General features: G+C 44.8%; 2 protein-coding genes across 2 annotated transcripts in view; both read right to left on the reverse strand.

Moving 5' to 3' along the window:
- Positions 1-1,526: 1,526 nt before the first annotated feature.
- On the reverse strand, positions 1,527-3,795 carry LOC310964762 (uncharacterized protein). The gene is made up of 2 exons (XM_083938020.1): positions 3,366-3,795; positions 1,527-3,069 (listed from the first exon to the last, which is right to left on the reverse strand). The coding sequence occupies exons 1-2, from the start codon at positions 3,556-3,558 to the stop codon at positions 1,775-1,777; spliced, it is 1,488 nt and encodes a 495-aa protein (XP_083794146.1). The 5' UTR covers positions 3,559-3,795; the 3' UTR covers positions 1,527-1,774.
- Positions 3,796-5,277: 1,482 nt separating this feature from the next.
- Positions 5,278-13,365, reverse strand: part of LOC310964914 (ATP-binding cassette sub-family C member 4-like) — a 28,587-nt gene continuing 20,499 nt past the window's right edge. Inside the window, exons 20-31 of the mRNA XM_083938232.1 lie at positions 12,983-13,062; positions 10,111-10,261; positions 9,878-9,997; positions 9,655-9,765; positions 9,406-9,506; positions 8,671-8,862; positions 8,375-8,530; positions 7,678-7,767; positions 7,411-7,583; positions 7,220-7,325; positions 6,002-6,136; positions 5,278-5,911 (exon numbers count right to left, since the gene is read on the reverse strand). Coding sequence (XP_083794358.1) covers positions 5,822-5,911; positions 6,002-6,136; positions 7,220-7,325; positions 7,411-7,583; positions 7,678-7,767; positions 8,375-8,530; positions 8,671-8,862; positions 9,406-9,506; positions 9,655-9,765; positions 9,878-9,997; positions 10,111-10,261; positions 12,983-13,062 — 1,505 coding nt within the window. The 3' untranslated portion in view covers positions 5,278-5,821. The remainder of the gene's footprint in view (positions 5,912-6,001; positions 6,137-7,219; positions 7,326-7,410; positions 7,584-7,677; positions 7,768-8,374; positions 8,531-8,670; positions 8,863-9,405; positions 9,507-9,654; positions 9,766-9,877; positions 9,998-10,110; positions 10,262-12,982; positions 13,063-13,365) is intronic.

The following is a 13,365-nucleotide window of genomic DNA, read 5'->3' on the forward strand; positions in this document are numbered from 1 at the left end:
TTAATAATCTGCTTTCATACACTTCACCTTTGCCTTGGAGTCCCCCCCCATCAGCTGTATCAAGGCTCTTTCTAACAATGATGCTCCTGGATGCGTGTGTGCAGTCCAGGTATAGATGTCAGAGTTAGCATGCTAATGATGCTAATCCTAACAACGAGCCTCCGAGGAGAAGTGAGGGCGAGAGGCTAGCCGTCAAATTATTATTCATAAATATTCATAAACTTTAACCTCCAATAAAATAAAAAAGTATCCTGGTCCAAAAAAATCCACTTCCCTCAGTGTTGTCATGGAGATATGAGCTAAACAAACAGACTTGAATGTTTTTTTGCCCCAGGCCTTAAACAGGTTTAATGATGCTGTGAAAACAGCCTGTTTAACATGGGGGTCAATGAGAAACTGCTCTATTGTGCAAACTGCTCCTAGTGGACACCCGGTGAACTGCAGTTTTTAGCACTTCTGTATTGGATCAACCAGGAAGTCGCTGTGGTGGGGACTTGGAGCTGACTCGAAAAATAGAATCACATAAGGATTGAACACCGAACCTTCTGGTCTTTGTGGTTCTCAAACTTTGTACATGATGTATCACTTCAGAGAGTAACAGGCTCTCTCAAGTTCCACCACTAAGACCAGTGTTAGTACAGCAGTGTAGGCCGACACTATTCAACTACGGACAGGGAGGTTTATTCCTCATCAGAAGAGTATTTATTGTCGACTGTCTTCAGCCCACTGTAGGAAGGGTTAGCATCAGAACTGACATGTCAGTGTTTCCAAACCATCATTTTACGCAACAGGCTGAAATTGAAACAAAACATATGACATGAAATGCTATTTTAAATTACTTTTCAAGGATCTTAACAGTTTAATCATTTCCTTATTATATTAATTTAGTAAATAATGTTAACTTTTTTTATTTTGGAGACTCCTTCAAGTAGCAAAGAGAGAGTTTGACTCCACCTCATTTCCTCTTACCAAAAAAGGGCATGTATGTGACACTGGGGGGGGAGGGCGATGCGTTTGTCTGGCTGACATGTACAAAATTAACCACGAGCTCCACTAATGGGGAGCTAGGCTAACAGAACATGCTACTAGATAAACAGGAGTGGGCGTCAGTGTTTTGTTTTGGTCACGGGAACAGGATTTTTTAGACGGTAGATAAACACAGCACTAATTTAGTAAATTAAGTTAACTTTTTTTATTTTGGAGACCCCTTCAAGTAGCACAGAGAGACTTTGACTTCACCTCATTTCCCCCTTAGAGAGAGTTTGAGAACCAATGGTGTAGACTAATATCTCAAGCTGTTAGAGGGCTACTTGTAGTGTTTGGTCCTTATGCACAAGTCATAGTACGTCTACCTGACTTGTCTCTTTATATTTGACTATAATTGACTTCTCCATGGTTAGAAATGGACCGTAGTTGAAACACTTTGTAAACAATCCATTTATAACGCAGAAATATTCTGATATACTGTAGATTTATTCTTAGTTTGATCACATCATTTGCCAGACATTACATTTAAAGGAGCAGTTCAATGACCATCTGACTAAAAACAGAGAATGTTGCTTCATATTTCTTCAAAGACTTAAACCTTGAAATGTTTAGTATTGTGTTTATTTTGTGTATTTGAGATAGTTCTATAAGTTCTTAGGTTGACATGGATACAGTGGACTGGACAAGGATGCGTTACAGAAACGTAGGGTTCTAAATAAGGTAGAAATAAGAGTAATGTGTGCTTTTTTTAAATATGTGTTGACATAACTGCATAAAGACATCCCCATCAAGCCTGCAATTCCTCTGTATTCCCACTGCATAAGAAAGTGGGGTTTGGTTTTTCTCCAATATGAGTTACCATGTGTTTTATGAGCTGCTCTTTCCACACAAATCCATTATTACAAACAGAGCAGGTGAAAGGTTTCTCTCCTGTGTGGATCAGCATGTGTCTCTTCAGAAATGTAGCCCGCGTGAATCCTTTATTACAAACTGAGCAGCTGAAAATTTTGTCTCCTGTGTGAATTCTCATATGCGTCTTCAGATTTTGCTTCATTGTAAATCCTTCGTTGCAAACAGAGCAGCTGAAAGGTTTCTCTACTGTGTGGTTTCTCATGTGTGTCCTGAGATGTGTAGCCCGGGTGAATCCCCTATTACAAACTGAGCAGCTGAAAGGTTTCTCTCCTGTGTGGATTCTCACGTGTGACTTCAGATTTTGCTTCGCTGTAAATCCTTTATTGCAAACAGAGCAGCTGAATGGTTTCTCTCCTGTGTGGATTCTCTTATGATTCCTCAGAAATGCCGCCTGTGTGAATCCTTTATTACAAACAGAGCAGCTGAAAGGTTTCTCTCCCGTGTGGATGCTCATATGTGACTTCAGAGACTGCTTCACTGTAAATGCTTTATTGCAAACAGAGCAGCTGAATGGTTTCTCTCCTGTGTGGCTTCTCATGTGTATTGTTAAACTTCCTCCCTCTACAAAAGATGTCTCACAGACTGAGCAGGTGAACGGTTTCTCTCCTGTGTGGATTCTCATGTGCCTCTTCAGAAGTGTCTTTGTGCTAAATCTTTTCCCACACTCGGAGCAGCCAAATGGTTTCTCACCAGCAACACTCCAATCATTGACAGGAACGTCATCATTTTCTAGAGAGTTTAAACCTGACTGAGGTTCTTTTGTCTCCTTCCAGCCTTCACTGTCGTCAGTCTCAGGTTCAGCGAAGTCTCCAGTCTCATCATCAGTATCTGGTTCTGGATGTCTATCTATACCAGTGTTACTGACTGGTTCTGGTCCTCCCCAGACCTCTTCATCAGATTCTGCTTCCATCTGTTCAGTTTCTCTTTGATGAAGCTGTGAGGACTGAGGTTTCTCTTCATCATCTTCTTCACTCTTCACAGAGACAACAGTGAATGGGATCTTGATATCAGCCTCCTCCAGCCCCTGAAGCTGCTCTCCCTCCTGGCTCATCCATAAATCCTCCTGTTCCTCTTTAATGTGTGGGGGCTCTGGGTCCTCCTGGTCCAGACTGGAGCTCCACTCCTGCTGCTCAGGAACCTCTTCTTTAACCACCAACAGCTGCTGGACGTCTGCAGGACAGAAGGCAACAAAAAGAGCAAACATCAAATATAGTTTGAATCCTCATGAATGGACAAGAAGAGATTCAGACAAATAACCATTAATGGTGTGTGAATGTGTGTGAGAGAGAGAGAGAGAGAGAGAGAGAGAGAGAGAGAGAGAGAGAGAGAGAGAGAGAGAGAGAGAGCAACATTGAAACAAGAAACAAGTGAATAAATGCAAAACTCAGGAGGTGGAAAAACCCCGCGGCCCGTTCTGAGACCTTCAGAGAGACTTGGCTCCTGTGCAGCAAAGTAAAGGAACAAACCTGCTCTGTGTAGCCGAAGCTGGGGGTTGAAAACGGCGTCCAGTAGTTTCTGCTGTCGCTCGTTTTCCTCCTTTGAACGACTCAGTTCCTCCTCGTACTCTGCTATCGTCCTTTCAAACAGCCCACATATCTCCTCAACAGCTGCGGTTAGTCGCTGCTTCACCGACGCTCTCAGGATTTGGACTTTACTCATTTTCACACGGTGACACAAACCTTTTATGGCTAGCGCCGTGTTGCTAACTTCCAGCTAGCACGCTAAGCTAGCTCGGATAGCTTCGTGTGTAGCGGGAGATGAGTCAGAGGAGAAACATCCAGAAACACACTGTGAACAGCACAGAGTTCATTCAGACACACAGAGGCTGTGATGGACCGGTGCTGCTGGAGCTCAAACACTTTCTAAACACAACAACGGACTCTGCTACCACACAAGTTTGTGCCGGACGCCATTTTTCTCAAAGTGTGACGTTCACCGCAGCAAAGAAGACAGCTTCCGGTACAGATTTGTTACTGGGCTTCAAAATAAAGGTCCAGAAGTATTACATATATTTTATCAGAAAACCAAAAATAGAAGATAAATGATTGAGGTAATAAATAATAACATTCGTTTAACTTTAATGTCCATTCTTAAACCTGGAAAACTCTGATGAACATTAACATGTTCTCATCTTGCTTTTCACAAGTCTGTTGCTGTGTGTGTGTGTGTGTGTGTGTGTGTGTGTGTGTGTGTGTGTGTGTGTGTGTGTGTGTGTGTGTGTGTGTGTGTGTGTGTGTGTGTGTGTGTGTGTGTGTGTGTGTGTGTGTGTGTGTGTGTGTGTGTGTGTGTGTGTGTGTGTGTGTGTGTGTGTGTGTGTGTGTGTGTGTGTGAGAAACATACCAGAATGGCGCTGTCAACACTAGCATGACCATTTGCGGGCAACTGTCAGGACTCATCTGGTGACTCTTTCTGCAATAGAAAATACTAAATTAATTCTCCCATTGCTCCAACTTTCCCATAAAATATGAAAAAAGTGATGCCAGTGCGTGATTGCCTACCTCCCGAGACATGGCCTGGGACCGGTTACTGGGAACACACACTCTACGGAGATCTTCCGTCAAAGTTATATCATATCATTTCTTTTGACAGATACAAACCTCGCTAATGGTAAAGGAAGTGTTTCCCTTTAACTGTCACTTGTCAGTCAAACAAAGAGAATGTACCATAATGTACTCTTAAGAGGTCATATTTTGTACATCCTGTTTTCATAAAGATGAGTTCTGTCGGAGTTCTGGTCCTTGTGTCTTGTTGAAACAGTCGCTGATCACATCAGGGACATCATCACTTAAAGTTATGGTCTACCATTTGAAACATTGGGTATTATTAACATCTTTTATACGGCCACTGTGGTCCTGTAGTCCGATCTGCACAATATGAATAGCAAAAAGAACCAGCAGGCTCCCACTGGCTCGTGGGACTTTTTGCTGAACTGGTCCCATTTGTGTTTTATTGTGGTAGATGTTACATAAATAGCCTCCATTAGTCTGTGCCAATACTGGCTTATGACTGTGAACGTCCCCGGTCTGATAAATGGTTATGTCAGCAGCACATGTTAGCACATGTCGGCCTTGTGTTTTTTGCCGGCCGGCTTCTTGCACTGCCAGAGGGGGCGTGTTGTTAGGGAGGGAGGGCGATGCAAGCTCAGGGGGAGGGACCGTCAAACTCTAAGGGGAGGGGTTTGGTTGGGGCTGTCTCAGAGGCTCAGCTGATTTTTAGACTGTAGACCATAGCTTTAAGGTAGCTACAGATAGCGTACATTTAGATCCAAAACACTCAATCGCAGTAAGATTTGGAGCTGTTTATGCAGCATTTGACAAAACAAATGTACAAAGTGGCAGATAAAACACATCAGATAGTCATAGCATTTGAAACGTGTGAAACAACATAAAGTGTACGAGAACATCCGTAGACGGTACATTTCAAAACATCAATGTAAAAAAACTGATTGGCATGACTGCAATTTGTAAGATTGCAGAAATGCGCACCGCTGCGTAGTCATTAATCCTGCGCAGCAACGCTACCTGTAATTACAAACGCAAGGCAACTTGTGATCTGGCTATACCCCGTCATTGGTTAAATTAATGTACAAACTGTCGCTAACCTGAAATAAGGCACTTGGAGATTTGTAAGGATTAGGCAGCAGTTTAGAAGCAATTTCTCCAAGGCATTTGTCAACACGGGATAAATAAATAGGGATGTAGTTCAACAGTCTTTACAGCATAGACTTCCGAGCTCTCTTTGCTGGAAGGAAACGACAGCTTAATGCGCAGACGCGGCCTCTCCGCGTCCCGTCTCGTCAGCAGCCGGAGCAGATGAGGCCTTTCCGTCGGGCCCCGTGCGCTGTCGCCAGGGGCTGGAGGGGCGCAGCATGGTGCCCGGGGGGCTTTTTGAAGTCTTCTGGCAAGTCAGAGCCTCCCCGAGCTCATAAGGCGGTCTCAAAGATAACCAGGTTACCGTCAGCCGTTTCCGCGTGTCCGTTCGCTACGTCGGGATGGCTTCTGCTCTCGTACGCCTGAAGAGACATTGTTTGCAAAGTCAGATGACGTCAAGATCAAAAGTTTGCAAGTTCTATAAAAAAAAAATGTAAAAAGATGCAAGGTACCTGTTTAGCTGCCTCTAGTAGAGCTGCCGCCTCTTGCTTGCCGGTCTGCTGCACCATTTTATAAAAGATGCCATCTGGATTTTGAAGCAGGGTGTAAGGCTCAGCGTACGCGTGAATCTTCCCTGCATCGAGAACCTGGAGACCAAACGAGATGTTTGCTTATGGCTGAAAAGTGTTTTCACATTTGAAAGGTTTTCAGCATTACATTTTAATTCAGTAAAAAGCTGGCCTTTGACTATCAAGTGAAGTATCTAACGTCTGTACCTCGTTAGTAGGGTTTTAAAAAAACATTTCTATGCTGTTTCAGGTATGCTGCGTCATACCAGTAACAAAGCACCCACTGTCTGGCCTGGTGGAGAAAAAGTTCAGTCTTGTGAAATGAAATGAGTCATAGGTGTTTCCACTTGATGAGGCTCATTAGATCTCTTGTCAAGTATCTCAAACATTAAACAGAGGGCGCACTCACACTGTCCTTCCGCACCACGCCCGGGCTTTAGGGTACTTGTCCCCCCCCCCCCCCCCCCCCCGCGCCCCAGCCCCGTTTGTACTCACACTGTCTGGGCCTCGCGCAAATGCTTCTTGCTGTCCATACGTCATCACGCCGCAACACGTCACACGCATTGATTGCGTGTGTGTGTGGCTTTGTTTCCAGATCTTTCTGTAGACCTCAGAGTTTTTGTGCGTCTTGTCGACTGTTTTTGAATATTTTCATCGACCAAATCTGCAGTAAACACTCCACCTCCGCATCACACCAACGTGAACCTTTCGCCACCATTGTTGTTGTTGTTAAATGTCCGCACATGGTCCCTCCTTCTTTTTTCTATGTCCGAACAGGCGCACATAAATGACGTCAGAACCGCCGTAGGCCTCGTGCTCGTGCTCGTACACGCTCATGCTCGTACATGTGCAAACGCGCTCTACAAAAGCCTAATTCTCTCTGACCGCAGTTATGGCCCGGTGCGGAAGGACAGTGTAAGTGCGCCCAGAGTTGATTGTGTAACAGGTGTCTGGAATCATTGGTGACTGTTTAAATAAATGTAATAATAAATTATTCTACAGTTAATTTGAAACCCCTGTGAAACAGTTTGAGCATAAAATCATGCAAAGCGCACAATTCAGCCCGTTGTTTTTTGTTGTTTCAAGAGACGTAAGCTAACACAGCAGTTAGAAACATTTCACACTATAAGTCAACAAGTAATCTTTGTTAGAATTTCTCACCAGTATCCTGTCGCTGTCTATGATGGTGTTGAGGCGGTGAGCGATGGTGAGCACGGTGCATTCTCTGAACTTGTCCCGTATGGTTTTCTGGATCAGTTCGTCCGTCCTACGGTGATTACGAAAGAGCAGCGGTTAATGTTAAAAAAAGGTAAAGCCGCGGAATCCCTGAACCGAGAAGCGTCGTGCAGTACCTGGGGTCCACGTTGGCCGTGGCCTCGTCAATGACGAGGATGCGGTTCTTCCTCAGGATGGCTCTGGCCAGACACACCAGCTGCCTCTGGCCCACGCTGAAGTTGGAGCCCGACTCGGCCAGCACCGTCTCCAACTTCCCCGGCAGCTCCTCCACAACGGACTTGAGCTGCACCTGCGGGGGGAAACGCACAGTGAGTCTTTTCTCGACACGTGCGACAACGTGAGCTAGATAGTCAACATTTGGAACCTTTTAATTGTATACTCACCTCCTCCAGAGCTTTCCACAGGTCTTCATCGGTGTGCTGGTTGAAAGGGTCCAAGTTCTTCCTCATGGAGCCTGTAAACAGCACCGGGTCCTGGAAGACAAGGGAGGGTGAGTACAGTTGTTTAAGCTGTATTGCAAAAGAACAGTCTTCACTACCTGAGAGATTGGGGTTTCAAACGTTTGTGTGTTTGAAGCTTGTTCTTCTTTGGGGTCAATATTCTAAGATCTAGACCAGAGTTCTCAAACTGATCCCTGAAAGGGCTGATTTTCATTGAAACCCAGCAAGAACACACCTGATTTGACAAATCAACTGGGTGACATCTGCATGATTGACAAAGAACAAACAATTCCCCCGTGAGCAGCGACAAGTCGCAGCCATTAAGCCTCATGACTCTTTATTCTCCGACCCTTTGTGGAAAACTCACACGCCCCCCCGTGAGCTAGCTAGTAATACAGTCAAGGCTATGTTGGGAGGCTAGGACACCATTGACAGATGGCGGCACTTTGGGGGTAAGACAAATGCGCAGTGGATCGGGAGCTGCGCTGTTGGAGCGTTCCAGCAGACGGCACTAGAATTAAAGTGATGGTTCTTTCTACTAGTCTTGTTTACACCTTGGCGTAACAAGTCGGTGAGCCAGTGTAGATAAACCGCACGCCTTCATTGTCGCTCAATCGATTAGCTGCATTTAATACTTTACTTGAGGAATGATGGACATCTTCTGGCGCAGGTCGTGGAGGCCGATCTCAGAGGTCAAAATGCCGTCGATGTAGATCTTCCCCCGAGGCTCCGCCAAACGGAAGAGAGCTGACACCAGAGAGCTTTTCCCAGCCCCCGTTCTACCCACGATACCCACCTAACATACGGGAGAGACAATTCAGTTTAATACATTGCATTGGATTTAACACAAATTCAAATAACTTTATTTGTCCCCGGGGGGCAATTCAGAGCACACAGAGCAGCACATAACGACAATGGCAAATAAAAAAGTCCCACCTTTTCTTGGGGTCGGAACACGGCCGTGAGGTTCTGCAGCACCGGCGGCCCTTCGGCACTGTAGGAGAAGTTGACCCGGTCAAAGGCCACCAGGCCTTTAGATGGCCAGTCGGGAGGAGGACGCTTTTGGGTTTCCCAGGGCGCTTCGCTCTCCAGTTCAGTGTACTCCATCACCCTCTCCACCGACGTCATCTAAAGACAAAAGACATTAGGGTTAATCCCATTCAAACAAGATGGTTTTTGAAACACTACGCAATCTAGCGGGCTAGGATTTTTGAGGGATTTTCATAATATAAAGGCTATTATACAAGTGTTTTAGAGAACGCGAAACAACCTGTTTTTGGCTGATTCCCACAAAATAGATACATTTATGAGTAATATATTATTTTAAGTAATAGCATTTCTGGTCCAGCTGCAGTATTGTTAGTCCATTAACCTCAAACACGATTGGGATTATTCCGTTACAAGAAACATTGAAGTTTTTATTCCTTGTATATACAAATAGAAGCACAAGCACACACACACCTTCACACTTAAGATTTATATCTGCTTTGTCTTGAATAAGAAATAATTATGTTAAATTAAAGATGGAAGCTTTGAGCATCTTAGTGTAGACCAAAGTCAGGACGACTGGATGGCAAAGACCAATTTAATCAAATAAAGCGTATAAATCCTTCATGCGTCAACTCAAAATACAAGGCGTAAATGATGTTGAAAACAAAAAGAATATCTTACCATGTTCTCCACCTCTGCACTCTGCCTGACACCCCACTGGAACATGCCCATCAATGTGACAGAGTAGGTCAGAGCCAGACCGACAGAGCCGGCGTCCATCTCTAACAGAACCGGGCAAAAAACATTTCATCTTTCTTTGCAATAAAACTTTTTTTTTTTAACCAACAATTAATGTCTCTGATTTGAACATTTCACACTCTGATGTACAAAGTCTATGTTTAATGTTAAAAGATTAAAAATCCTCCTTACGGTCTCTGAGCAGCAGGCAGCCAAAGGTGGTGATGATAACAAAAACGGAGCAGATGCCGTCGAGACGGACGGCGAACCAGCGAGAGGTGGTCAGGAACAGGAACCAGGCCTCTGTTTCAGGACAAGGAAATGCCAATGTTATTGACACTGGGACCCAAAACGCACCTTGCAAAAGCTTCATATTGATGACGGCCCAATCTACTGTAATAGTGCTGAGGAGAACCTGAGTGCAGGTCCTGATGGGCATCGAAGGCTTTCTGGAACCTCTCCTCCGCTCCAAAGGCTCGGATCGTCCACAAGCCCTGAAGGGACGACGACAGGTGGGAGAAAACTGGACTCCGAGCTGCGGGAAACAAACACGACATCACAAGAGCCCTGCCTGCACGCTGTACATTATATAAATTTAGCCCTGATGCACGCACAAACACACACACAGTTGCATTGTGGGACACTCACTGGTGGACTCGAGGCGTTTGATGTTCCTGGAGGTCTGCAGGAAGTAGCGACGTAGGAAGAGGAAGAATAGGAGGAGCGGGAGAACGGGGATGAGGATCCAGGGGATCACTGACACTGCCACAGCAATCACGCCCAGAATCTGCAGGAACACCTGATCAGAGAGAAACACAAAAAAATGATTTAATCTCAAGTCGGCTTGTTTGGCAGTTACCGTTTCATCCCTTAAGCAATGCCGTTTCCTGGTACGAAAGTCTGACCTGGCAGCTGAGCAATGTGAGAAAGTAACACCTAGTTATTGCCACAACTAGTTATTGCCACAGATGACGCTACGTTAGCAACAACTGCTGGCCAGAATTCTCTTGCTGTCGCACTGAAAAGGCACAGGTGAGCAATCTGGAGCCCATTTCAAACACAGAATCTGCACTTCAAAAACAGCCTCAGCCACGTGCTGTTCCTTATCTAAAAAAATGTTTGACGTTAAAGTTCAGTGTGTGAAAGAAACATCTGCAAGAAGAATGGACTGAGATCAAACCAGAGCAGTGTGAGAAACTAGTGATGTCCTGTGGGCGCAGATGTGCTGAAGTCATTCAAACCTGTGGCCTCTACACTTCCTGTTCATTTTTGAATCTTATAGCCCAAAGAAAACATTGTTGAAATCTTCTCTACTGACACTGTGGTTACTGTCATTTTGCTCAACCAAGTGCCTTGGTTATTTAAAAAAAATAAAACATGCTAGTACAGCAGTGGTGGAGCCACAGCGGATGTTCTATCAAATTATGAACAGTAAAAAAAAACAGTATTTCAGAATAAATCAAGTTTTGAAAAGATTAGACAAGATAGCCTTATCGTCACTGCACAAGCTACAGTGCAAAGAAATGAAGGGTGCTCCCACTGAGCCACTGTGCAACACGGATAGACGAGGACATGTTAAAGTGAGTGCAAAAGACATTTTTAAATACAAGGTATATACACAACAGACAAATAATTATATTTGTTCGGAGACCAATGCCTATCAGCTCCAAACAGTTGTAGATGGGGTTGCTGTTGCTCGAAAAAAGACTGCAAAGACAAAAAACACAAAAAGGTGCAGAGTAGTGGGGAGCCTTGAGCCGCTGCATCTGTGAGCGCCGCACTTTGTTCTCTAGCTCTGATCTCCAGTGTAAAGGTGAACACACCCTCAGGACGCGTTGAGATCGCATGTCAAAAACCACATTCGGAGCTGGTTCAGGCCGCATGTGTCCACATTCGGTAAGCAGTGAGAACGGGAATGTGACTCTGTCCACATTGGGGACCACCTACTCAACTGCCGCCCCCTGCCTGAGAGGAAGAACGTCCTAATACACAGGCTGTGTCCACAACATCTGGGCCTGTAGCTCTGTGTATTTTGGCTGTTTTTGTATTTTTAAACATTAGTACTTGGAAAGTTTTTCTCGCGTCACAGAAACCACTGAGAGTGACTCGTGTGTTCTGGATGTTATTACCAGACTGTCGGCGATGTGTCTGTTTGTTCCTTATTTAATTTGGTTGTAACATCAGCCGTTGATGTTGAGAAGTCGAAGCAGCTGTAAAGTGGATAATCACATTTATTACCTATAAGCTCTTCACAATAAAAGACCCCCATTGTTTTGTTATTCAAATGCTTTTATTGTGAAGCAGCGAATGCAGGAAATGGGGGTTTTTAACTTATCATGACACTAAACTACAGCAGCCGCAAGCTGATTTTCCCTGCTCTCCTGCACGGATCACGGCAGGTTAACATTGTTATTTATGTTAATTGAATAAATCCCGAAACTCCAAAGATATTACACACAAACACCACCGTGTGTGATAGAGAAAGGAGGAAATTGCTCTTTCATCAGTCATCTCACATCTTTGTAATAATGATTTATGTAGGATAGAAGAGTAACAACTGAAATTCACACACATACCACAACACTAACAAAAATGATTTTTCATTTCAATATGTAGGTTATCTATATGCTAAACTGAAAGAATGAACGTGGTGATTTACATACAGAGCGGGGAAGTGGAATCAGATCACAAGTGTTCACTGAAGACGTCCCTACAAAAATTTGGGCCATAATTTGCTTTTGACTATTGTGAGTGCGAGTTACTTACGGGGCCATTCCTGGAGACATTTTGTACCTAATCTACATTAATGACACAGTCACTAAGGGCACACTCACACTGTCCTTCCGCACCTTGCCCCGGGCTTTAGGGTACTTGTCCCCCCTCCCTCTCCCCCCGCGCCCCAGCCCCGTTTGTACTCACACTGCCTGGGGCTTGCGCAAATGCTTCTTGCTGTCCATACGTCATCACGTCGTAACACGTCACACGCATTGATTGACGTCACCGCCTGTGATGCGTCGCTTTGTTTACAAATCTTTCCATAGACTTCGGAGTGTTTGTGCGTCTTGTCGACTGTTTTTGAATATTTTCATCCGACTAAATCTGCAGTAAACACTCCACCTCCGCAACGTGAACCTTTCGCCTTTGTTGTTGTTGTTAAATGTCCGCGCATGGTCCCTCCTTCTATTTTCTATGTCTGAACAGGCGCACATAAAGGACGTCAGAACCACCGTAGGCCTCATGCTCGTGCCCGTACACGTGCGCGCGCTCGTGCTCGTACATGTGCAAACGCTTTACAAAAGCCCACCTCTCTCAGACGGGCCGTGGACTGCCAGCTGGCCGCAGTTATGCGCGGAGCGGGTGCACTCACACTGGTCAAAGGCACTAGGCTTGACCCGAAAACCGGTTTTGGCCCGGTAGAATTTCATACAATTTCAGCTGAAATACTCGGCATCCAGAGACTCTCTGGTGGTTAGGATGGATAAGCTCTAGCTTCGGCGTCATTGCTGAGAGATCTCCTCACCTGAATGAAGTCCACAAACGTCCACGGCATGTTAGAATCCAGCTGACCGATGTCCTTGGAAAACCTGTTTAAGACTCTTCCTGAGGTGAGAAAAAGACAAAATATTGAGAGTCTCTTACTATGGAAACATTAACTTGAGCCACCATAGTTAGTTGTCCAGTCTATATGTATGTGGATACTCTTCTGATTGCATGTCTCTTTCTGTCTCCCCAGTTAGTCAAGACAGATGGCCGTCCTCCATGGAGCTGGGTCCATTCGACGTTCCTGCCTGTTAAAGGGAAGGTTTTCGTCACCACTGTGTGCACAAGATTGATGGACTAATACTGATTATAATAAATACAATATTCATAATTATTATTATTAAAGACAGTGTGACATGTTGC

Source organism: Echiichthys vipera (genome assembly GCF_963691815.1).
Source record: "Echiichthys vipera genome assembly, chromosome: 23".
In the NCBI taxonomy this organism is placed as follows: Eukaryota; Metazoa; Chordata; class Actinopteri; order Perciformes; family Trachinidae; genus Echiichthys; species Echiichthys vipera.

Bases quoted from the DNA above. Each gene is read 5' to 3' on its own strand.
- LOC310964762 (XM_083938020.1), bottom strand. From the start codon at position 3,558: ATGAGTAAAGTCCAAATCCTGAGAGCGTCGGTGAAGCAGCGACTAACC. The intron at 3,070-3,365 runs GTTTGTTCCTTT...TCTGTCCTGCAG, and splicing joins GCTTCGGCTACACAGAGCAG to ACGTCCAGCAGCTGTTGGTG.